The sequence below is a fragment of the Uranotaenia lowii genome, chromosome 2 (assembly GCF_029784155.1).
Source record: "Uranotaenia lowii strain MFRU-FL chromosome 2, ASM2978415v1, whole genome shotgun sequence".
Taxonomy (NCBI): Eukaryota; Metazoa; Arthropoda; class Insecta; order Diptera; family Culicidae; genus Uranotaenia; species Uranotaenia lowii.
The window spans coordinates 301,898,889-301,926,656 of record NC_073692.1 but is presented as its reverse complement, the minus strand read 5'-3'; the positions used below and the strand labels follow the sequence as shown (position 1 = coordinate 301,926,656).

General features: G+C 33.8%; 1 protein-coding gene across 3 annotated transcripts in view; it reads left to right on the top strand.

The window, feature by feature from the left end:
- Positions 1–27,768, top strand: part of LOC129748081 (uncharacterized) — a 205,799-nt gene that overhangs the window by 51,889 nt on the left and 126,142 nt on the right. For all 3 annotated transcript variants that reach the window (XM_055742557.1, XM_055742556.1, XM_055742555.1), the window contains exon 3: positions 20,795–20,854. In XM_055742557.1, coding sequence (XP_055598532.1) covers positions 20,795–20,854 — 60 coding nt within the window. The remainder of the gene's footprint in view (positions 1–20,794; positions 20,855–27,768) is intronic.

Below are 27,768 nucleotides of genomic sequence, written 5' to 3'. Positions count from 1 at the left end.
CCTTCTTTAAGTAAACTATTTGAGAGAGTTATTTTGAATAGAATGATGATTCACATTAATCAGAATTTTATTTTCCCTAATGAACAATTTGGTTTTCGTCAAGGACATTCTACTACACATCAACTTTTGAGTGTAACTAATATGATTAACGCTAGCAAATCTGAAGGTTGTTCAACTGGTGTTGCTCTTCTAGATATTGAAAAAGCTTTTGACAGTGTTTGGCACAAAGGTTTAGTAGCTAAATTAGCTCGATTTGATTTTCCTGTATATCTCACTAAAATTATTCAAAATTATTTGACTAGCCGAACCTTACAAGTAAGCTATCAAAATTCATGCTCTGAAAGGACTCCCATTAGAGCTGGTGTCCCTCAGGGCAGTATACTTGGGCCAATTTTATACAATATTTTTACTTCTGATCTTCCTGATGTACCAGAAGGAAAAAGTAGAAGATTATTTGCTGATGATACTTTGCTTTCAGCCAAAGGTCGAAATTTACGGGTGGTACGCAGTAGACTGCAACAAAATTTGAATTCCTTTTTGAATTACTTGAAAATGTGGAAAATTTCTCCTAACGCTTCCAAAACTCAACTTATTTTATTTCCCCATAAGCCAAGAGCTCAATTTTTAAAACCTAATGAAAATCATTCCATAACTTTTAATGGGGTTTCATTAGAATGGTCTGATCACGTGAAGTACTTGGGACTCACACTTGATCGGAATCTTACTTTTAAAAATCACATTGAAGATATTCAATCAAAATGTAATAAATACTCTAAATCTCTTTATTCTCTTATCAACAGGAAATCCAGGTTGTGTCTGCGAAATAAGATGCTAATCTACAAACAGGTGTTTCGACCCGCGATAATGTATGCAGTTCCGATTTGGTCTAGCTGCTGCGCGACGAGGAAAAAAGCCATCCAGAGGATTCAGAACAAGGTTCTGAAAATGATTTTGCGGCTTCCACCTTGGCACAGCACCGAAGATCTTCATCGGATTGCGGGCATTGAATCGATCGAAGAGACGGCCAACAAAATCATTTCCAACTTCAGAAGCAAATCGATGCAGTCTTCCATCGCAGAGATTCGTTCTCTTTATAATTAGTTTTATTTTAGGATAGTGTTTAGTTTTAAGTTTAAAATATTTTTGCCATTACAGGATGTTCTCCTACATTAAATACTTGATTGCGCTCAGCAGGTTTAAATCTTATAATAAAATTTTTATTATCTAGTTAACTATAGGGCTCTGAACAGTTCATTATTGAGCTGAACAACTAATTTAATGTAATAATGTGAATGTGATATAAAAATGTAATGATGAATTGATACAAATAAATACATATTTAAAAAAAAAATTCGGGCTTTTATCTATGAAATCAGAGCTACCGGGCTGGACCCAAATTTTGTATTGAATATCCGGGCAATCCGACAAGCTTATCTGATATTGAGTTAACTACGCTCCAAGGAGAGAAAATTTTCTGATGAACTTGTTAACATCTATTTCAAAACACTTTTCTGGACCCAGTAACTTTCACTTCTGTGGTAATTTTATTTCATGAACTGAAAATAAGATTCGGAAAAATCGCCATAGGGGGGACGGGGTGTTTGGCAAAATCAAACACATAAAAATACCTATGTATTGCAATAATTTTTGATTTATGCGAATTTAATTTTACATCTTTTTGTTTCTGTGCAAAAACGATTTACGGAAAACCATAAGAGACTGCATACATTCAGGAATGGAAATTTAAATCCGTAAAATATACTTATTGAATTCGTTTTGCCAATAACTTCTTCAAGGGCATTTTGGAGGCATTCTTGGGAATTATTTTTTTTTATATCGTCCTGGATCAAGGTGCGACGGTTATTTGCAAATTAGCTACGCGAGTAAAACTGCCCAGACAACCATTTGGTAGGTATTTCGAATTTGCAACACAAATATACGTGCAAATATACGTGTAAACATGTCGTATAAAATGCAGCAAAACCAGGGGCGGCTATCACCCTATAAATTCAAAATCCTGACCGAGAAATTTCCAACCAAATATGAAATTTAAAGTTTCTAACTATAAAATAATAGCATCTAGAATCGAATTCCGACTAAAACAATAATTAAAATTATCATTCATCTGAATTCCAATTGAAGATGATTAATCAAATCCCATAAATCATGATTTATTCAAGAATTTTCCATTTAAATTTCCATTCTTATTTTTATTGTGAACCAAACTTGAAATTTTTAATTTTGGATTCAAGAGTCTGAAGTAAAATGCAGTAAAATAGCAAAGTTTCAACTGTAATTTTGAAGTCAAAAGTCTTTTTTATTTTCCTCAGAGATTTAACTTTCTCCTGTTTTTCACGTTTTACATTCCAGTGCTAATCTATTTACTTTTTATGCCTAGCGATCAACGTTTTTATTTAGTCTAGCAATAAACTTCCTAGTTCTTTTCTTTGTAAATATTTTCTTTGAGACGTTTTTCGTGAAGATTTTTATTTATTCATTAATTCCATTATTTTTGATTATTTAAATTAATCTGATCTTGGTTCCTGAGACTGAGTGTACTTTTCAATAATGAATTATGTTCCCAAATGAATTTCTGAAGCATGGAAGTCTCTGAAAACCAAAAGAAACAGAGGAAGGACATCTTCAAGCTTTTTCGAGTCTTCTTCTGTTGTTATGCGAGTATGGCATTTTTCTGGCATTATTTTCTCAATAAATTAGTAATTTTGTTTTGTGATTTAAGTTTAAAGTCCGTAGTGTCTGAATAGTGCATTTTAATAGCTTCTTCAAAAATTGGGTTAAAATACAACAAGATTGAGGAAATAGATTATCTTTTAGCTCGGGAAACCTCAAGCTTGCATGGAATTTGGAATATTCCAAATTATAGCAGTTAAAATAGTTTATCTTGTTTTACTTGTTTTCTAGAAAAAAAATTGCTACTTTCAAATTACCCAAGCAACCAAAAGTCTCATATCTACTTAAACTCGTTCCTCCAAAGTTCGAATTTCGCTGAATAAAGGTTTCAAAGGGAATTGGTACCAAATTTTCTCGAATATGAGCATGAACGTTACAAAAGGTTCCTCAAATAGCCTTCTATGGATTTGAAGTTCCAAAAAGTTCTTCAAATAGCCTTTTTTGTGACATGTCAATCGCACCCACACAGTATAAATGTTACAAATTAGGTCTCAAATAGCCTTCTGTGAACTTCAAGTTCCAAGAAGTTTCTCAATTACCCTATTTTGTGGCATGTCAATCGCATCCACACAGTATAAATGTTACAAATTAGGTCTCCAATAGCCTTCTGTGAATTCAAGTTCTATGGAGTTCCTAAAAAGCCTTCTATGAACTTCAAGTTCCAAGAAGTTCCTCAAATAGCCTCGCATCATTCAGAATAAAAGTTGCAAATTGGATCTCAAATAGCCTTCTATGGAATCGAAGTTCCAGATAGTTCCTCAAGTAGCCTTTTTTGAGACATGTCCGCCATTTCATGAATATGAAATGTGAACGAATATCACAAAAGGGCATATAATAATTAATAAATCATTTTTTGGAGCTTGGAAATTGTTGAAATGTATAATTTATTTTGAAACTTCAACTCAGAACAACTTAAAGCTAACTCGCAAATGATTGTTTTGAAAAGAGTAAATACTTTGACTTTATAAAATTTTGTCCATCTGTATTTACTTACCACGAATTTATCACACATTGAAAAACAGTTGAAGCAATTCATTGAATAAATATCAAGTTTAAATCAAGAATTTGTAAAATTTTATGCTTAACAGTTATAAACATGGAATTTCATTTTTATAAACCGATATTATTTTAACGGATGATTGATTTATATGCCGTTTCGTTATGTATAATAATCAACATGCGTCTTTGCTGCTGGCCGCTGGTTGCCCTTGCGGGTATTCTAGGAAGCTTATAACCACTTCGAATTTTAGCTGCTGGTAAGGCAACATCTTGGCGTGGCGTCGTGGCAGCGTGTTCGGCTATCATCTCGGAGGATGGGGTTCAAATCTGGTGCCAGGACTAATTTTTTCCATTAGGTTGATTGCTTGAGTAAGCAAATCAAATAATTGTGTAGCTGAAATGGCGTGCGTGCCGGCATGTATCGAACAAAATTAAAAGCAAAGCAATTAAGTATGATCAATTGAGAGAGGGGGTGGTAGGAACAAAGATGGATGCCGAGAAACCGGCAGCACCACATGGGCTGGTGATGACCAAAATAAGAGAGGAGAGGAGAATTATTTTTTTGTTTTTGCTGATTAAACGTTTACTTGTGGGCTGAATAGAAGGCCGTTCAAATCTTTAATGGAACTTCAATGTTTCAAAATAAAAGGAACTTCAGCACATTGATTATGCTGATTAAGCTGTGTTCGACCTTTTTAACGAGACTTTTGGTTGCTTGTGTAATGTCCTCGAGTTTCCTGATTTTAGAAAGTTTTGTCTATAACAAAACTAAGCGTTGAATAGTTTATATCTAATAGGTAGAAGCACTAGTTATTGAACAGGTACCAGATATTGAACACTAGTAAAACATTTACCGATTAAAAAAATCATATACAGTAGAAAAATGAATCAAAATTCGTTGTGCCACTGTTGAAGCATTTTCTACCTATGTTCAAATGTTTATCAAGAATCTCGGACTCTTAAAGCCACAATCCCCGAAACTTGAATATGTGTTCAAATTTTGGCTTGGTTTTTCGACTAGATGAAGAAAACAGCCTATTTTTGATTGGGGGAAAAATTGGATAAAAGACAAATAAACGTCTAAGATAATGATATGATTGCTTTAAATTAAACCTTTTTGAATGATTTCTGGAAGAGTGGCAGCCTATATTATCCTTATTTTCTTAAAATTTAACAAATTAAAGTGTTCAATCATTGGATCACAGAAAATGCCAATGTTTCAATTATTGAACGTTCAATCTTGCAGTACTCGTTTCGTAAAGAAATGCATGTACCAGTTAGGCTGGAATAAATATCAATTTCTTCTTTTGTCTCCCCCCCCCCCCCCCCCCCTTCGAAATTTCCAAAAACCCTGAGGGGGGAAATAAAAAAAGGTTGAAGTATTTTATGTAAATTTCGAAAAAAATATCAAATATCTGAAAGATTACAAGACCAAAAAACAAATTTTGGATGATGGGAGTTATTTTACCTTTTGTATTCTTGATTTTATTGAATTTTTCGGTAAAAAATTACTAGATGTATAGGTTTTGTGCAATGATATAGTATGCAATGTGATTACATACAAGTTTTCGTGCAATTTATTCCAATTTATTTGTTTTACGCATTATTTTATATTGTCCCCCCCCCTTGCGATGTTTCAACTCCGAGTGACAAAAGAAGGATTTGAAATTTGTTCCGGCCTTATTGAACAAACATCGGTTGGTGTTTGGAAATGTAAACAAACTGTTTCTTGGTTGCTAGCTCATCCAAAATCGCCCCTGCAAGGCATACTATCAATCGAAATACCCCTGAATATATGCAATGATATTCAATGTTTACGTGTTCAATAATTAGAACATTGCCTGTTCAATATTTAAATCATTGTGTTTAATCATTGGGACAAAAGTAATTTTGAATAAAAAGGCTTAAATAATAATTTCAAAACATATTTCCACGAAAAAAAATAAAGATTTGAAGCAGAGAAATAAGTTTAAGCTACGCTATCAAAATTTTATCAGAAAAACCTTTCGTTATTATTTATTGGCCACAAATGTGTTGAATCCCAAAGATGGTGTTCAATATATAGTGTTCTTACCTAATGCTTCTAAACTTTTCACTTATTTAGTTTTCTCAAAAAGATACGATTTTCTCCGAAATTAAAAAAAAATGGGTTGCTTCTTGAAATATTTCATTTCAAGAAATGATATTCGTAGCACCATAGACTCAAAGCTTGAAACAAGCACATTTCTTCACCCTTCCTCTGTCTAGTTATTAAAAAAAAGCATTCTTTCCAAAACCGCCAGGTTTGATCAACAACATTTATCGTGTTTTCAAAATGGAATAATGTTATCGCCAAAGTGTTAGTTCTAATACAGCTCAAAATTGCGAATTGCTCCCCAACGTGTGTCGGTAAAAGCGCAATGTTGTAGCCATGATAGACATTTCCATAACACCATATCAAATTTCCATACACTGCGATGGGCTGAAGCGATGGGAGTACGTTTTCAAAAGGTCGTTATTATGGGCTCTATTTCGTTAACAGTTGGAATCCCTGGCTTGGGGTCTAGAATTGTGAGGTGTTTCTTTTGGATAAACTCAAACCTTTTGGAACATTTTGAGTTGATTTTTCCTGGAAGAAATGCAGATCCAGCCGTCAACCTCGACAGGTTTTTCGGTTCTTGTAACCAACTGTTCCTAAATGTAGACAAACAGCATCAGCAGCAGCAGCAAAAACAACAAAAACAAAAAAAAACGAAGGAACATGTAGCAAGAAAATGATATGCGCTGCCAGCATATAGAAATCACAAACAAAATGATTCTCTACCATTTTGAGACTTCTTTTCAGAATAACAGCCCGACGAAAGTTGCTCAATCCTTGCAAGTGACGCTGTGGGATTTTTGCTCTGTCAGATAACTCTCGCTCACACATGAGTAATGTTTCAGCCATTCAAACGTCAGACCCTGATGCCGGTAACAGCTTTCTGTTGAACATAATTCGGTAATAATTTTTTGGAAACAACTTTTCCTTTCTTGGGAGTCAGAAGCTCGAGTTACAATAAAAGTTTTCCGGGGAAAAAAAGTAAAGAGAGTAGAGTGGGTAGCAGTACATTTTGGAATAATGATAAGATTTTACAGTTTTCAAGGAATAAATGCCACATAAATGTTCGCATCATAACAAAAAAGATTTAAGTCTCGTGTAGACTTTGAGAATTGATTTTCAACAAGTTAGTTCGAAAAGCGTTAAACGAAATGACTTACCCTACTAAACTCAAATTCCAAGTCGTCGACCATAAAATCGCTCATTGTTTGAAAATCAACATTAGGAATTTCTAAGTTTTCTTCACTCATGAAGTATGGACTCGCAGAGTTGAAATTTTGTGGAAAGAATCTGGCAACGAGCTGAATATTAATCAAAGAAGTTCCGGATGCACCTTGGAAGGCTAGATAGTGCTCTGGTGCGATTATTGTTTTCTAATTCAATCCCCCACCCTCAAATGATAGATGCTCATGCTTTATTTATGCCAAGAAAGTAGTTGGATAAAAGTTTCACACAAAGTTTCACAAAAGAAACTAAATTTTCAAAAAAAAAAACTTTTCTCAAAGACCTAGAAAATAATTAAAACTGCCAAATTACCAAATTAAAGTTGAACCAGCTCAACTATCTCACGTTTCACAAAGTCGCATCTGCAAAAGTTCACCCTCTGAGCAAAATGTCATCAAGGGGATTATTATAACTGGAGCAGGAGGGATTTAGATCGGGGATGAAGGTAGCAAAAACCAACGGAAAAACGAGCTATGGAGGGTAAAGTTTTCCGACTTTAGCAACTGCAGCAGGTAGACTAAGGCTGTGAGAAGAAGCAATAAAAACAACAAAAATGAGATAGTTAACAAAAAAAAACCTAGCCCAAAAAGGACGAAGCAAGTTTGTCATTAGCAAAATTTTGCTATGATGTTTAAGGTGGACGTCATTGCACTTCATTTTCTAGGTAGGTTCAGAGAATGTCAACAGTGTTGCTGTACATTGGGCACCAAAAGTTGAGTTGAACATAACTCGGTAATAATTTTTTGGAAACAACTTTTCCTTTCTTGGAAAAAAAGTTGAGTTCTTAGAAAAACAAGGAATTATTCTTCACTTTTGAAATATAAAATGGAATTCTGTATTAAGCATATTTGGCCGAAATTTTGATTGATACATCCATTTTGAACTTATAAACTAATAAGTTTTAGGTAACATTGACGCTTACGAAGAATTGATGTGATGTGAAAAGAGTGATGTGATATTTTTCTACAGGTTACAGGTTATTTACGTTAATTTCTCCATTCTGCATTTATGAGTGAACTCGGAAAAAATTCTAAACTTTGTTTAGTGAAAAACTTTTTACAGCATGAATGGAAAAGCATTATTTTTTTTTAGTAAAGCTGCCTAGTGATGTTATTTTTTCATGTGCAAATTTGTTTTATGTCAAGCGATTTTTTCAGATAACTTCCAATGAAGAAGTTTATCGGTTTTAATTTTTCAAATCGTTTCAGATCATCAGCCACCTTAAGTGCTAGACTGATGTATGATTTTCCATTATTTTTTTTTTCGTTTATACCCGGAAGTTCCAGGCAAGAACCGTCAATTGAAAATTTTCTGGCTAGAAACCTGCCCACCGGAAAAATAAACGAAATACGACTCTTTAGTCGTGGAGCGGTCCATACATAATTTTGCACGCGATTTGACCGCCGTATTTTGTTTATTTTACCTTTGGGCAGCATTTTTACAGGAACCAAATCCTGACCCTGATTCTGATTTCTGATCTGGTTTAAAATCCAAAACCTTCTTCTGAGCCGTGACTAGATCAATATCCTCCCCGGAGCTTGATTCTAATCTCAACGATTATCCGGATTTCTCTCCTGGGATCTGACCCTGATTGCGGATCCTTTATTCTTACCCCGGATTCTGATCCTGGACCAAATTTGGTCGGGTCTCTTCCCGGTCTTGAATTCCGTTTCTAAATTCTGATGCTGGATCCTGTTTGTGAATCCCGATTCTGGTTCTGGTACTGAACTCTGATATTGAATCCATTGTTCTGATTTCGGATTCTAATCCTGATCCTGGATATGGTTCCTGGTTTCCAATCTTGAACTAGATCTCTGATATGGGGATTTTTTATTAGCTGACGGGTTCGCGCCGGGGTTTTCATATCTGCCCCAAAATTGATAAGTTTGGTTAATTTTCACAACTCAAAACTCATTTATTTTTTCAGATTTTTTATATGAAGTTTTATATTTTGAGTTAGATTCGGTTAGATTTTTTTGTAAATAAAAAAACATATTTTTATGTTTCATTGCTCTGTGTTTTTTTAACAGAAATCATAAAATAGCACATCAAAATGCATTGAAGTTTATCAGCTTCCCAAATAAAACATTTTAAGTCGGAGTCGCAGCAAGCCGTGCTCGGGAACGAATGTGATTTTTCTGACGTCGCGATTTTTCTGCTTGGTTTTTTTTTATTTTTTGGAGAAGAATATTGTGTATTGAATATTTGAGAAGAATTTTGAACCTTTTTCAAAAAGTTGATCTTGGGACGCCCTTCAACCGACTATCAACTTTGAACTGCAACGAAGTCGTGTTTGATACGAGGATGGACGGATTAAATCTGGCAGCTAAGTACAATTTTTTTGTTTATACAAAACATTAATCAGAAGCTATCGGTTCAGACTGTTACCGCGAAGAGGCGAGCTTTCGAAAATCGAAACCAATTTCAATTTTGAAAAACAAGTGGTGCTGGCTTATGTGTAATTTGCGAAAGCTCTTCAACACTTCGTCGTAAAACATCGATAAGCTCGTCGATATATTTTAGGCATTTTTTTTTATTGTGAAAAGTATTGCACTTAAAAGAGATTTATGGTTAACTTTATTTTACTGTCTTGTTCACCATCGATTGTACCTATAGTTAAAAATTCCTCCAAAATAAGGTAAAAAGTTAGGCTTGCTCTCCAGTCTTCGGAGACATTTAGGGATTGGAATCTAAGTCCATTCAAAAATCATTAACAAGCCTATTCAATTGAAAACCCTCCACTTGTATCAACAAAAGTAGCTTCGGTCGTTTTAGGATTCAGGGATATCAAATTACAAGACATCGAAATCCATGATTTTCTGTCCACTTTTATTATCAGTTATTATCGCTCCACGATAAATAAACTTTAATAATCCTGATCAAGGCCGTATCTTTCACTTGTATATCTATTGCTAGCGTAAGGTTGCCAGATTTTTTTTCACTCCCACCCGGGCCTAGCAATTCCGGGCATTTTTTCATAAAAACCTGGCAAAATCCGGGCATGGATTTCAATTTTTCAAATCCAAAAACCGGGCAAAAACCGGGCAAAACTTAGGTGTTATTATACATAAAAGCAAAGAAAAAATGCAAAAAAATATGAAATTAATATTTTATTAATGTAATTGCAGACTTCCAAAAACTTTTTGGAAAACTTAAATATTTAAAGGTTTATGAAAGTAAGTCAGCGAAATTATTTGAAACAACCGTTGAAAATTTCCATACCGTTAATCGATTTTGCTGAAACTTACTCAAAAACTTTGATTTTTTTTGGGTTTCTTTGAGAAAATTGTAAAAAAATCCGGGCAATATCCGGACTTTTTTCACGATATCCAGGCAACCGGGCCGGACCGGATTTTCTCGAAATTTTGCATCAAATATCCGGGCAAACCCGGATAAAACCGGGCAATCTGGCAAGCTTATGCTAGCGTTATGTCATATTTTCGGGTTTTTTTACCCTTTTACCCCCAGCTGAATAATGGAAAAAAAATCAGTTTTTATTTGCACTATTAAAATTTTGGATTGAGAATTTTTTTAAAATGGATTATCTCATTAGACTTAAGAAAGGGCAGAACAAAAATTGATTAAATGAATTAATTTATAATTAACTATTGGTCTTAGTTTAGCAATGTCAAACAAGTCTTGTGATTGCCAAAAGGAGAAAAAAATTAAAAATAGTTAAATTGATTTTCATTTCAATTTCAAATGGAGCTTAAAAATTTACAACGAAAGTCAGTTTACTATCTTGATTAAAGTTTAAAAAAAGAGCAATGCTTTAAGGGAAAAATGTCTCTTTAGAGATTTCATTTGGTTAAAATAAGGATAGTTTTCACTTCAATAACATAGCTCAGATTCATTTTAATGAATTTAGAGGCTAGCAGTAGAAGAAAATTATAACATAAGATCACAATACAGTCAAAAGTGTCTCCATGATCATATCCTTTAACCCCTATTCTCAACAAAAATTGTTTTGCTAGGACGCAGAGGTGACCTCGGTCTTAAAGCATGATTTATTCTTTCATCCGTTTCTCTCTTTTCAATTCTATCTATTGACTGCTAGGACGTGGCCGGCGCCGTTATTGATGTTTAAAGAGAGAGCATCAGTTTTGGGCATTGTGAATGTGCTGTCAGTCCCAGACACCAATCTTTTGACCCTTAAACAAAATTGGTAGCCTCGGTCAATCACGGAGTAGCAACCATTGGCGATGTGGAATTCGTTCAACTGAGCCACGCCTGCGATCATGGGATTCGAAATGTATTTGATTCAATATAATCGTACTACCAGTAAACAGTTTTTATGAAGTATACTGAGGAAATTCAACGGAATTGTTCAATATTAATTTATTACTAAAAAATATAATGAAGAATTTCGGGTTCAATGTTTAGAGGTGGATGTGAGTAGTCGATCAAGCTAAGCTAAGCTAAGCTTTCCAAATAAAATATTTTAAGTCAGTTTTGCTCTACAAAGCACACAAAAAAACAATTGTTTTTTACCTGATTTGATAAGAACCGTAAAATTGGGGAACATTGATAACTTTTTCAATTTATTTTTGAATATTTTGACAGAGGTTGCTTTTTTGTAACACTTAAAAGTTTTAAAATACTAACTGAGTGTAAGTAATATCATTGATAGCATAATATGATGATCATGATCATTGATAGCATAATATTCTAACGACATTAGTGGCTATGCTATAAGAGCAAATTCACTGGTGTTGGGAAAAAGTGGTAGAAATTTTGACACTTACGGCACATTTTGAAAATTTTCATATGCAAAAACATTTTCAAGATCTGTGGACTTCTAGTTTATTTTTTTTGTATGGAATCAATCGAATTTTTCAACGTTATCTTTCAAAAACAAATCTACTCAAAACATGGATAATGTTGCTACATATGTTTAGGGGCAAAAATTATAAACATTTCTCAAAATTTTTTGGCTTCAAAAACAAATGAAATTTTACCTTTATGCAATTCTCCTGTCCTTTTTTCCTCAACCTCAATCATTTGATAAGGTTTTTGGCCATTTGTTCTATACAGGCTTTCTCATAGAAAATGCCCGTTTTTTAAACATCCAAAAATTTTAACAAAATGACCATAAAAAACACTTAAACTATACCCAAACAAAGGAAAAAAGTTATACTTTCACATAAAACAAAGCATTTGATTCAGTAAATTATCATTTTATCCGGAGGGGTGTTTTGAGAAAACTGATTTTCAAAACATTAAGATTACATTTTAGGAAATATACAAAATCTACAACTAGAAACCAAATTTAGTCTATTCGAAACTCAATTAATAGTTTTTCAAACTATAAAATGATATTTTTTATTATGTTCGGTGATGCAGAAGGTACTTCAAGACACCATTTAAAGCTTATTTACAATTTTTCATGTCATAAAGCCATTACTTTTTTTTTATATATTTTATTTGGAAAGTTGATAAAACTTCAATGCGTTTTAATGTGCTATTATATGATTTGAAGAATAACAGAGTTATGTACCTTTGAAGTATGGTTTTATTTTATCTACATAAAAATCGATTCTAACCCGAAAAATAAAAGAGTCAGAAATCTGAAAAACATACATGTGTTTTTTAAGTCCTAAAAATGAACCAAATTTTCAATTTTGGAGAATATCTGATGACCCCCGGTGCAAATTGTCAGGTAATAAAAAATCCCCATTTTGAATACTTAATGCTCGATCTTGAATTATGGGTTCTGATCCTGAATCTTATATCCTTATCTCACGTTCGGATCTCGGATAATGATTCTCATTCTCAAGATTGATACTCATTCTGTTCCTGTTCTGATCCTGATCCTGTTGCTGATTCCAGATTCTAAATATTTGATCCTGCTTCCCTGCTAGAAGGGTCTCCTCTATTTTGGATTCTTATCTTAGGTTCTGATCCTGGAATCTCTGATCTGATTCTGATCCTGAATCATGAATCGGATCTTGATTCCAGACTCTAATCGTGATACAAGATTTTATACTGATTCCGATACCAGATGCTGGACCATTAATATGATCTTTTACTTAGTTTTGATCCTGTATCCTTATTCTGGAACTTGATCCTTATCCTTGATCCCGATCAAGTCTTTTATTCTGGAGTCTAATCCCGAAGTCCGAGCCTGATCCTGATCTTGAATCATGGGTTTCAATCCTGATTATGAGTCTTTCATCAAAATTCTGATTCTGGTTTCCGTTTCAGATCTCAATTCCGTATATTCGATACTTCATCTCGATCTTGAATCCTGATCCCACGATCTGATCTCGAATCCTGATGTTGGTTCTCATTTCGGGTACACGTTCCAGACTCAAATTCTCTCAAATTTTAGACACTTCTAGATACTTGACCTTGATCTTTAATCCTGAACTTCTATAACATGAATTCCGCTCCTTGGTGTAGATCCCAATCCTGGATCCTTATCCAGAACTCAGATTTTGATACTAAACCATCCCTATCGCAGATTCTGAATATTCGAATCTGGGTTTTGATTTGATTGATTGAATTTGATCTTAGTTCCGCATTCTGTCCTGACTCCTGATCTTGGATCCTCATTTCAGATTTTGATCCAGATCCTGAACCTGGTTCTTGAATTCTGATCCTGAATCTAGATTCCAGCTTCTGATCCTGATCTGGGATTTAGTACAGGGGGCGCATTCTGGATGTGTCGAATAACTCCTACATTTTCTAGCCTATTTTGACAGAAAAGCACAATTTCAAAACGTCATTTAGTGCTTTATATCAAAAACGACCGTTCAGTTGTCATTGTGAAAACGACTTAAAAAATGTGTTAGTGTGAAAACTAGAAAAAAAAAATAGTGATTTGAACTGGCTTCCTCGTTTTTTATAAGTTTCAATGATAATTCATGATAAATTGGGTTTTTTTAATATTTGAGTTGGGTAAAATCAATTAAAAATACCAATCTTATCATACTAATTTTATAAAAAAAATATAATTTTGGAAACCCATCCAAAGTACAACAATTCTGTGAAATATGTGAATTTTTCAAAATTCTTTGTTCTTTGACACAGATTCCGTTATGAAAATTTGCTCAAAATTCTGTGAAATTACGGATTTTTCTGTATTTTCGGCAATCTTGACCACAAACCGTGCGGGCTAAATGCGCCTTTTTATGTTTTAAACTTAATTTCAGTTTTTCTGGCAATATTTTAGTATAATTACACTGAACCTCTAAAATACCCAAACTTTGGAACTGCCACCCCCCAAACCTGAGTTCAATATTGACAGCTCTAGTTTGTGAAAAAATCACAGCTTGAAAATACGCCAAACTTGTCCTTCAAGCGGAGAACTGTTTTTTGGGGGGTTTTTGTTGTAAGCGAATTTGATTCTATTACCTCATCGTGGCAGATTTAGGTTTAAGGAGTAAGTTCAAAGCGGAGAACTGTTTTTTTTTTTTTGGGGAAAACTTTTATTCCCGCTTCATTCGCAGAAAGTCTCGCATATACAATGATGTAGTTGCCTCTCTCAACAACTCTCCGATGGTCGAGTGGTTAGCATCCTGAGATGGTAATCGCAGAGCTATCGCAGGTATGGGTTTTATTCCTGTACCTGGCGATATTTTTTTATATTTTGATTTCCATTTTATTGCGGTATCAGATTTTGGGGGATGAGTTTTCCTTTCAGAGCTTAACTTTGAGCTATGCCACCAATAGCCAAACATGTAGGGAGGGAGTTACATTCTGGTTGGCGGGGAAAGTTCTCAAGTTTGGGTATTTTCGAGGTTCAGTGTATATTCAAAATGCTAGAAACTGATAACTCTCACACGACAGAGCTGAAATTTTATCAAAATGTATGAACCTGTTTTATAATTTTTACAATTAAACAATAGTTATTGGTGCCATATTATGTAATCAGTTTATCCATAAAAAAAAGATTTATCAAATCTATTTTGAGACTTTTAATTCTCTTTTTTGGTGTTGATTAGGGCTTAGAATCAAAGTTTGAGTTTTAAAAATCAAGTTTTTTTAATAAAACGAACACAAGCACATATTAGAACATATTAGAATCATATTAGGCAAGTCTCGGGGTAAATATGAACAGCGTTCGGGGTAGTTCTGAACTGGTTTTGGGGTAATTATGAACATAATTTTTTAAGTAAAAAATCACCATACACTGCTTACTATGGGTAAATATAAATACTGTTACTTTTCAAAAATTTTATACCAAGTCCGTAATCTGTGTTCATAATTACCCCCTAGACAGGGGGGTAAATATGAACAGACGGGGTAATAATGAACAGTCGTCTCAGGGACGTGGGTTGCGACCAAAACAAAAAAGTTGCTCTACAGAATGATGAAGAGCACGGAAACATTCATTGTTGGCAGCTTTTCAGAATTTATTTTAAGAAATAAACATATGGTGGCTGTGAGTGTGCCAAATGAAGAAATTTTGTTCATAATTACCCCACCTAGCCCTACTGGAATCCTCTTTTACATAAGTTTCATCGTCCATGAGAATGCACCCCAAGTAACACAGATCAAGCCAATTGGCTTTTTGAGTTTTAATATTGTTTTATGAAGACTTTTCGATGGTATCCAAATTTTAAAACGGTTTTATTGTAACATAGGAAATGCTTCATTTATCGTGTGTTTTAAAAAAGCCTTGAAAGTTTTGCTAAAGCTTGAATTAAACACTATCTTAAGAGTGTTGTAATAATGTTGCAAAAGTATTGCTAAAAATTTAATAAAGCACATACTTTCCTGTTTTTATTAGAGCTTTGGTACCAGTTTTAATAATGCGCTCAGTGCGCTTTTAAAACTAGCGTTCAAGCCAAGTTGAAAAACTGTTTTATTGGAACATTGGATGTAGGCATGATAAAACTGAGTGACAGATGATTTGACAATCGAGAAGAACGTATACACGCTTAAACTTGTTTACCTCTTTTTGGGATAGCATAACCTGTTTTGAAAGGATTATTACTCAAAATTGAGAAAAACGTGGTCTCAAAACGATATAAATTATCCCAGCTAAATTCATCTGAAAATTAAAAACAAATTTGTTGTATCCGCATTCAAATTTTAAAACAACCGCAAATCGATATTCGCTCAATTCTTAGGGTTCGAATAAAAGCACACTGTGAATGAACTTTTTTTTTAGAATCGATAAGAATAAATGTATAAGACAATTAATTTACAAGTATGCCGAATAAAGTACTTGTTTTATTTATCCGTCCCTGTCTCTCAATGCGAAGATAATCTGTAATTACGTCATCCAATCAAGGGGTGACAAAATTCTTTCCGGATCAATCGCTCTTGAAAAGTTCTAGAAGACTTTAGCCACCGGCTTCTCCTCAGCAAAGACGGAGAAATTGAGCTTCATTACAAGTGAAAATGCTCATTATATACTTTCATCAGCCTCGACAAGCTTCAGATGATATAAATCGTCAGGATGAAGACTACTAGCAATGGCCGATCATTTAAAATTACGATTTATTTGAAGCGTAACGTAGTTTTGATTATCGTAAGCAAAATATGCGATGCATGTTTTATAAAATCGTTTTATCACTTCCAATTGCAACAATAACCATTATAGTTTTATATGTTGCATACTATTAATAATATCGTTACCTTATTCGTTAGCATACTGTTTGCAGAAAAGTTCTCCCATACAACTGTTTTAACAGTTTTTAACAGTTACATAACCCAACTACATATTCAAAATACAATTATTTCGGAATTCACGATTCAGGCAATGTATTTCACTATTTCTATAATCGTTTGCTAAACGTGTTATTGCGCTTCATCAAATCGTCATTTGTCGATTTCAGAGATCGTTTGGTTATAATCCTCAATTAAACGGGTTATTATTAAGCTTTAAGGCCAGGCTTTTGATTACAGAAAATGATCTATTTCTAAACAGTCTGAGACTATTTGACATCAATACCTACTAATATTTTTTAATTAAAAAAAATTCTTAAAATTGTGTCAACCTTGATTTTCTTTGAGGCGCACATATGTTTTGATGCAATTTCGTATATATTTCACCAGAAATCTGAGGTTGCAGGAAGGACACTTTCTGCTTCTTGTATGTCTTCAGGTTGTTCAGCTTCTTGATCCGCTGTACCATTCCGATCGAAATCCCAGCTTTTTTGGCATAATCCCGTATGGACATCGATCGATTTCGGTGGATGAGATTGATTACCTTACGGTCCAGATTTGGGTCAGGTGGTCCTGGTTTTCTGGTTTTTCCTGACAAATCATCGAACGTAAAGTGTTCCCCGAACTTGTGGATGATGGATTTTACGCTCGCCAGATGAATGCCGAAACGTTTCGCCACTTCATTCATTGAGATGCCCTTCTCTCGCATCCAAGTGTCCAACACACGAATTTTAACTTCTTTTTTAATTCGCGTAATTTTGGGAGAAACGAATGTTTCAAACGTAAACAATGCACTGGTTCAATCTTGACAGATCAAGATGCTACATACAGATGAGCAAAGTTGTGCGCGTTCACTCGTTGGTAAGTAGAAGGCCCAAATATGTTTATAGTTAATTTTTCGATACACTCCTTAGATATCTTTATTAGAAAAAAACTATTTGAAAACTCTGAAAGAATCTATCAATTTTGAGGAATTTGATTTTGTTGTGGTATGAGCCTACTTGGTTGAATGATTCAACTGAATCAAAGCAATCGAAAGATTCCTTTTAATTCAACCACGGTAAATGAAAAGTTCATATACCAGTATTTCGATAGCAACTTACTACCTTCTTCAGTGAATGTTTTCATTCACATTCACTGAAGAAGGTAGTAAGTTGCTATCGAAATACTGGTATATGAACTTTTCATTTACCGTGGTTGAATTAAAAGGAATCTTTCGATTGCTTTGATTCAGGAATTTGATGTTTCACAATAAACTTGATTGGTTGAAAACTGAATCTATCTCTAACAAAACGATGAAGATGGAAACAGTCAATTATTTTCGCGCTATCGAAGGAACTTTAATTGAGTTTTTCATTCGTTTGCTTCTACTATTCTGTTAAAATTTTAATGATTAGAAGAAGAACAGATTTTATCAACATTTCCTGAAATTGTATACATATCTCAGCGAAACCTGAGTAAATCGAAAGTGATGGCTTCAGCACGCGTATGAATTGGTTATTTGAACAAAAATTATCAGGATTTGGTTGTTTTGTTACAGACTTTGTGATACCGTTAAATGTTTTCCAATGAGGATGTCTCTTAAAGTAAATATTTTCTCGAAAAATAAAAAAATAGGTTTGAAAATGTATTTGAATTATTTTGCTTCTTATTGCTGACTAAGAAAAGCTGTTCCAACAGTAAATTTATCATATCAAACACTACTATTAATAATTTTATATTTTGCATCGTCAATTAATTTTTCTGGGTTGCAATTTTTGCATATCTTTTATTTTCTTCCAACAACATCAACTGACACCTTAAATCAATCGCATTGCGACTTACACAGATGCACGCTTAGGTGCATCAACATAAACACAAGTCAAATTTATAGCTCCAACCAAATTCATCAATCTTTTGCTGGGTCCAATGTCCCTGGGACATGGAAATGGAATGCCTGTTTACCGGCTGAGGTGCTGCTTTCTGCTAGTAGGTCCTACTGTTACCTACTGTTGTTGTGGTGTGTTTGCTAGTCTAGTTGCTAGCTAGCACCGAAAGGGGCATGATTTATGAGCTTTGTCGGAGCGCTCGGAATCCCCGTAAAACCGAATCAGGAACGGAAATGTCACTCTGTTACGGCTACTCCTCTATACCTCACCGATAGGAGTAGTTTGCAAGTTACACAAACCACCAACACCATCAACAATCAGCCGCAAATGTGTTTGATTTTCTCGTTTATATGCCAGGTTGTTGTTGCGGATGATTGTGATGCTGTTATTGTTGTGGTGTTGTGGTTGTGCTCTCTGTATTCACCCATTCAATCTTTGCAAAATTGGATTGAATGCAACCAGAATTTCATTTGAAGGTGATTCGCATTCTGCTCCGTTACAAATACTTATTACCTCCAAGAGGTAGGGAGGAATGAGAAATTGAATTTCAATCAATCGTGTCTCTTTTTTGGCAATCCTGATCTCCAAATCTCTGGAGCCACCATTTAAACTGTCGTTTCGTCGTCGTCGTCGTCGTCGTCTCTATGCGAGAACAAAACAATGCTAAGTGACTTTCCTGATGCAATAAAAAAGGACAGTTGCTGCTATCTTTCGCAGCACTTTGGAACAATAAAATCAATTTCGGATTCCATAGTCGATCACTTGTTCGAATTGTGAGAAAAACAAGTTCGCAAGTATATCAATCCTCTAACCACAAAGACAGCTTTCCCTCCGTCTTCTCCGAGCTTCCACATTTCTGAGTGACAAAATCAATTTATATTTAAATTTCTCCGGTGTTTTTCGTGATTTTTGCTATAGAAAACTTGCAAGCACATGTCGCATCCTAAGAACAGGAACTAGGGAAGCATTCGTAATTTTGTATTGAAAAACTATTCGATCGATCCATTCAAAATCCAAAATGATACAAATTGTTCAAAGGTTCAAACGATTAAAGATAACATTTGAGTCATATTTACATGGATTCAAAACTAAACTTGTTTTCGTCTCTCTTCTATGGATATGATGCAACTTTCAACAATTTGCTTCTGCAGCTTCCCTCAAATTTCAGCTTAACGGATCGTAAGTGACCGAGACAAAGTTTGATCCGGTCTGGGTTTTTCGCCAGCTTCCTGTTTGAATTTTAAAACTTACTTTCTGAAGCTCGAGCGGCGAGTAAACGGACGGACAGTTGGATGATTTATTTTTGGACCTTTGGCTGCAGCATCATCGACCAGGCGGCGAGCGGAAGCTCGAAAGCAGAACAACGAGAAGACAAATTACACAACTTCTTGGTGGTGCATCAAAAAATCCTCCAAGTCAATTATGGTTATTGTGCTGGAATTTTTTTAATTTTGGAAGCCAAAGTTGCGCAAAAATTCTTATGAAAAAAAATAAAATGCATCGTCGGAACTCAATTATGAAGAAGTTTTAAAAGAAAATAATTTATTTGGAATCAATTTGGGAGTAAAAATCTCAGAGCATGTTTTGTACACACAAAGCTTTATGATTAATCAAGTTGTATCAAAATTAACCTAAAACGGCAGTGTGAGAGAGCAGTGCTATTTTTCATGCTAGTTTGATTTAATTAAAATAGTTGCAAAATACCATTCTCTGAAACAGCATCACCCCACTTATTTTCCCACCATGATGATGTATCGCTTCAACTAAAGATATTCGACCCACTTCAAGGGTTCTACCTTTAATTTATTTCAATTACAAACAATGCAACAACAAAAAGTTTATGATAAATATTTTCTCGTTTTCAGTTCAGATTTATGATTGATGGTAAAAAAAGTGCTACCATTGCGTTGCACAGTTCTGTTCATCAAAACAAACCGAACCGGAACACTGCTGGTTTCCGACATTTATGTTCCGTATCTAAACAGACAATTTCATTTGTGCAACGGTCCATTCAGCCATAATGCTGTTTATTTTGCTGGTGCACTGCGCATGCAGCAGAGCGGTCAGATGCAATAAATTCTAAGAAAATGAACGAGCATAGAAAAGAATCTCTTGTTCCGCTTTGAACAAATAGATAGAAAAAAACTGTATTTTCGATACCTTTTCCGCATATTTCATCTAGACTTAAGATAAGAAGCTTACTATGGAATGCATACAGCCAATGCATTGGGTTGACTTTTTACTAAATGAAATGAAATACTTGCTTTTCTTATGTTAAAAGTAATAACGATGTGTTTTTGTTTTATTTTCTTCACAGATCGACGAAATAACTGAAGCCGAACCAACATCAGTGATACTTAGATATTGCAAGGGAAAGGTAAATATAATGAAGTTAAGTCGTTAGTATGGCAGAATTTGATTCCATCTATGATTTGTTTATATTAGTTTTTTTTTTTCAGTAGACTTAATCTTAAATTTTTTCCACACATTCCACCGCGGCGTGAACTCCATTTTTCGTTATATTTTGCACTTTTGTCATTCTATTCTCCTTCGTTTAATTTTCCCCTTGTTTGGTCAACAAATTAGATGAAAGATTACCAGAAAACAAGGAAACCAGATCCAAAATTTAAACTTAGATATTGAAAAATTTAGATTGGAATATATAAATACTGATAATATTAATCTATACACAGAGTCAGGCGCGGTCCTAGAACTCGCTTCTGGGGGTGTTGGGGAAAAGGTCGGTGATTTCACAAATTTTCATAAATCGACCATTAACAAACACTTTAATAACTCATAAATAAACGTTGATTTTGAAAAAGTTTTGGAAGAAGGATGTTGCACACTACTCCTTTGCCTCCGATTTGATCTCATTGAACTAAATCTCTGATATTTTGAAAGATTTCATAATTGGAGAAGAATTTTTAACTTTAACCCATTTACTATTTCAATTCTTTTCGATACTGTTTCATACAACTTCAAACGGTGAATCTATAATTTTCAGTGCGAGAAAATGTTAATAAATGGTAATTTTCGTATTTTGTATACCAGAAAGTTTAAAAAAGAATGACTAATGAGCTTATTTAGGAATCTCTTGTTATAAATGTCATTTTATAAATGAAAATAATTCACTTGTTGATAGATAGAAGAATAGAAGAAAGTTTTAAGAAACTTTACAATTATTTATTTTTCATGAGCTTTTTCATATCAGTGAAAGGTAATCACAACGTTGTTTTCATGATTCTCATTTTGTAACTATACGTTCGAAATACAAAGATTAAAGATAAAATTTTGATTAAAATTGCTATATACTTAAAATTGACATTAAAACATTTTCTTTTTATTATTCTGTTATATTTCTCAGAATGGTGATACGAAAATATCGTGTTGTTTTAATCAATTTTGAAAATCATTTCTCAGTGTGAATTGAGGTTCATGAAATTTATTTCTATTTCTTAATTTAATACTGAAATCAAATAAACAAATATGTATCTTTAATTTAAAATTTTATTTAATTTGAAACAAACGAAGTGAAGTTCATTTGTCAAATCATTTCTCAAGAACAGTTACAAATTGAACAAAAAGGGTATGAATATAATGAAAAAATTGTTTTCACATTTTTTTTAAATTCCGATTTCTTTCGATGTTCTAAGCATAATTATAAAATAATGAAAAAAAGGATCAATATCGGATAGCATAAGGCATTCACATTGGTGCAAAAAGTTTAAGTTACGTATTTTGATTTATTGAATTATTTGTAAAAAAAATTAACACGTTCTTCAAAGGTTCAAAACCGTAGCAGCTTAGCAAGACGGAGGAACAAAGCGGAAATTTATGTACGTATGTATGTAGATAATCCACCATGGGTGCACGGATTCAACGCAGTTTGGCTTGCGCTAAATTGCATCATGCAGATTAATAATTCGGCAAATCTTCAATGCAAATCACCGCATACCCAACACCATGGTATGAACTGTTGTAGCGTGAATGTCTTACGTGTATGTGATAGTGTTTTTTGAGAGGATGAGTCATTCACCTACACAGCCGTTTTCAAATTCATTAAATTCAATAAGTTATGAATCTTCGACAGGTATTCCGCACACGTGTATATATCTGTCCAGCTGGCACCTGATTGGTCATTCTAATATTTATATACTCAACAAAACATTTTTAATGGGTGTATAGTGAAATAATCTTATCTTAATAATACCGTACCATACTCAAAACCTTTCCATTCTATTGAACTCCAATCTAACATATTTTTTAACGTTCAACCCCGTTCAACGACCTGTCTCTAAAAATACTTAAAAAAAATGAAGATAAACTGATGAACTAATAATAACGCCTGAGATAGTAAAATTTCAATGTAATTCAAAATAGAGCAGATGGAACAGTTGTAAAAAGTAAAAAACATGAGCATATTTCAATGTTTAAAAATCTGTTTTAAAACCAGAATAACCAAGCGGAAATTTATAATCAGTTATAATTTTCGCATTAATCGATAAATGACTAAAAATCTATGTTTCTACCATATGGATGATTATTAAAAAATATATTGAACGTAATGTTTTTGAATATTTTATGAGCAAAAGATAACTGACTCTGAAGTAATAAAATAGATTTGGCCATCGAAGACCTTCGGTTCAGGATATTGACAGATTCGATTACTTTGCATTTAGCATGTAATTTCGGTTGATGTTCATTTCAGACGCCCCAAACACCTCAAATTTACTCAAAATGCACATAAAACTTTAGAAACAAGTTATCTAAGGCCGAGTTCTCACGCCTTAAAAAAAACGAGCATGAATATGGACGACTTCTTAAAAAAAACGGAAAAAGATCTGAATCAAAGCAATCAAAAGATTCCTTTTAATTCAACCACGGTACCGTGGTTAAATTAAAAGGAATCTTTCGATTGCTTTGATTCAGTTGAATCATTCAACCAAGTAGGCTCATACCACAACAGAGGGAAAAAGATCATTTCAATGCCGCTAGGCGCAATGCCAAAAATGCACTAAAAAGTGTACTGTACCCAAGATGCTATGATTGGAAAAGCTCCACTGGCATAAAGACTCGAGCTCAATAGCAAAACGATGCATGACCACTACATTCAAACGGAACCAGAAAAACATTTTATGGGATATTCATCGTATTGGATTATTTATCCCGAAATAAAAAAAAAGTGAGAATCGAACCCAACAGAACATTCTTATTTCGACATATTTCGACCAGTCCGATAACTTAACCAGTGTACCAACTGAATCAGTTAGCCAAGATAGGTTTATTGTTACAGTTCTTCTGCTACGTCCGATCACATAAAAATGCACTGCGTCTACCGTTTGGCCGGTGTTTTTTTTTCATCCTCCTTTGACTTTGATGGAAACGAGGTGGGAATGGGATGGGAATGGGATATGTTTTGTTTGGTTTCTTTCAGACATATGCAATGCAGTTGCTCTAGAAGGACAATGCCAGCGATGAGAAATCTTATGTGTGCCGATCCGGCATAGTATCTTATGCCGATTATTCCGCCCCAAGGAAGGTTTTTTATTAACTTTATTTGGTTAGACCGTAGAAGTTTATAAAAACTGTTGACAGTTTCTAGACAGTGTTATAGATCCAGGGTTGTGTGTGTACTTATGTAATATGTACTTGAATTTAAAACACTTCCGTTGCTGCCGTTAGGGAAACAGTAAGGATAGGAATGAAGGGATGGAGATTAAGGATGTATTTTGGAGGTGGAAAGGAGATAAGATGAATTTGGAAAAGGTGCTTAAAAATTTGCCACACCAGGTTTCACACGGTTACGAAGACCATTTCCTGTTTTCTCCTCCCAAGAGCCCATAGCTTAGACAAGATTTACCGTGCTTGTCACGCGTTACTTTTGTTGATGTTTCGTTTCTTGGGAGGTCCGTGCAGTTTAATTTTAGAGGTTTGGCTTAAGAAGCACAGTAAGATCACACTCCTCCACTAGTCATACTATCTTTGTACGGTATGGTTTCGTAAGAGTGGATGGACTCTACTGTGCTGAGTTTTGTTAATGTGATGATTGTTTAGAGTAAAATCCAAAAATAATTTTATTTTTGTTTTGAATGTAGTAAATCTTGGTATGTTTTTTAATTCACTAGGTTAGAATGTTGATTCCTCTGTTTACAACACTGTTTTGTGCTAAGGAAGTTCGTGATTTTCTAGTAGATAGATTGACATGTGCCGAACTCCTTGTATTATGTGCATGAAACTCTGATGATAGAGGTATATTTAATTGATGTTTAACCAGATTATTTAAAACTTTATAGATATAAAGGCAAAGTTCTAATTTATTGAGCATATCAAAAGATAACACTCTGGAATTGTAGAGCGATTCAGTCGGATGCAATATGGGAAGATTTTTTATAATTTTTATGGCTTTGTTCTGTAAGATGCATATAGGTTGTAGATTGATACTGACACTACTACCCCAAATGCAATTCATGTATGTTATGTGGGAATGAATATATGCAAAGTATATCTTCCAGGCTGTACTTTCAGAAATTAATGGGCATATTTTTCTTAAAGCATACACATACGGCGTTATTTTACGACAGACGTTTTTTGTAAGAATATTACATTTCATGTTTTCATCTATGAATAGACCCAAATACTTTGATGAGCCGACTTGTTTTACTAGAGAACCTTTTACAGTTTTTCCGAAGTTTGAACAACATAAAATTGGTTTTTTAAGGTTCATTTCCATGTGATTGGAAAGAAAGAAATCAACTAGTAGTTCAAGATCATGTTCGATGTTTTCTTTGAGCGTTATCAAATTTTCAGAAGTATATAGTATTGCAGCATCATCCGCGTAGAGTTGTAGTTTTCTTTTAAGAGCCAACAAGAATATATCATTGATATAAATTATGAACAACAGTGGACCAAGAATTGATCCTTGTGGAACTCCGTGTTTGATAGTCTGCAGTGATCTTGTTTTATTGTTAATCTTCACTGCTTGTTTTCTATTGCTCAGATATGAATGCATTAAGCTTTGAGAATCGTTAGAAAAACTTAAGTCAGAGAGCTTTTTAACAAGTAACTTGTGGTGAACTAAATCAAAGGCTTTTTTCACATCTATGAACTCACATACTAAAGACTTGGCGTTGTCTATTCCACTTGAGATGCCATCTACGAGATTAATGGCGGCTGTTAAGGTGTTAAGGTGTTATAATTTAAAAAAAAATGGATTTTGACAGCAGACTCTGAAATCAGCATTTTGAAAATTAATTGAGGAAAATATTTGAAATAGTGTTTAGCCTCTTCTTGAGGAATTCAACAGTTATATGTGATTGTAGACTACTGCTTACTTATTCTATCATGCTGAATAGCTACAGTTTCTTGCCTTTTGTTTCTCATTCGTTCTCCTGGGTCATTTTAAACGCACTTTCATGCAATTTTGAATTGAAAAAACAACTTTCCTGACGGTTTTTAGGTTGAAGTTTACGATTATCTTGGGAAACTTGCGTTTTCATCAGTTCATAAAATTTAATCATTCCCTTAAAAAAGTAAAAAAATAATTATAATAAATCCCTTAGTTACGAGAGCTTTTGCATGGAATTGAATTTTCTTTGATTTATAAGAAGCCGAAACAATTTTCAATGCAGAGAAATAGCGATCTGTTAAGGTTAGAGTGCGCACTTTATTTTGTCCTGGCGGAAACTTAATTTGATAACAACTACGTTTAAGTGTAAAGAACGTATTAAACATTTCGATAATTTTCGTTGATTAGTATCGTTTGTGTCTTAAAAATACTACTATTCGTCAGAATATTTTAAATTGATACTTCTTATGTAAAAAAAAAGATACAATGATTTGAAAAATTTAATAGCAATTTTTCAACAATATTTTTTTTACACCCCCCGAGTGATGTGAATAGGGACAGATGTTGTTTAACGTGGTACAAAATTTTAAAAATTAGTTTAATTTAGCTTCCAACATTTTTAACTCTAATCTTTACATATTTTTTCGCTTTGCAGATATGCTTTCGATTTTTCCTATCTCTACTAATCACCTTTTTCATCACCTACACTTATATTCGCAGAAATGTTACTGGTGCTGCCTAACTTCAGGGACAAAAATACTCAAGAAAATTTGAGCTTTCTATTTTTAGATTTCCAGCGAAAGCTGAAAGTCCTATTTCTTCTAGAATCATCTTAAAAGTGAATTTTCTTCAATTCATCATTGTTTTACACAATCTTGAGAGATTTTCAACACTTTTGTAGACATATCCCGATTAACCCCACGATTAGTGGGCTAACGAATGTTTTGTTAAGATTAGTAATCGTTCGAAGCAGTTTGAATAAAATCAAGATAAAAAAAACTCTTCAACATATATCAAACTTGAAGACATGTCACATATTTTTTTAAGTGATGCCAAACAACACTTTTCATGGTTTTAAATTTGGCGATTTCTTTAAGCTTCAAATGACTATTTTTTATTTATTCAAGCAACACAAAGTAAGATGAATTCATATTTACTTTTACGTAATAAATCAAGGAATGTTTTGGAAAAGACAATGAAAAGATTGCTTGATATTTGGATTACAATTTATCCCATTTGTGTCCCGATTCAACCTATTTTACGTTACCAAAAACAACGATTTTGTTAATACTTATCATTCCCTTGTGTTTGAGAAAATAGGAAAAAAAAATCTTTACTTTACTTCTTAATACATCAGACTTAATAGACATGTCAAAAACAATACATTTCAAACCATTGTTTTACTCCTCCTGGCCAAAATAACTTAAATTCCCATCCATGCTTGACACTCAAGCCACCCCTTCCAATGGTCAGATCTTGCTGAAATTTGGCATGTAACCTTGAGGTTCTCATGATAAAATCTTCCTATTCTAAGATTAGTACACTGCGCCTTGTTTAATTATCCAAAAATGCTAACTTTACTGTTGTAGTATGGTTACTGTTATAGTAAGGCCTTTAATTTGAACAGATTATGATAAAAAGCCACTTGAAATCATTTTTTTGTATTGACATTTGTCAATTGATAATTGACGATTTGTATGTTTGTAGTATTATTCTTTTAAGCGAACGAAAGTACGAACTTTTTTTCTGAAAAACCTAGAGTAGCAATTTAAATATGCGAATCACTTGTAACGCTCCCATAAAACAATTTTGCTCTCTACGAGAATTTTATATCCGTAAATTTTTCACTTATTCACTTTTTTGTTCACTTCACGTAGACAATACAGAAATTCCAGCACCCTTTAGAGAAGTAAAAATGAGCAGCTAACTTTAGCTGTAGCAATAAT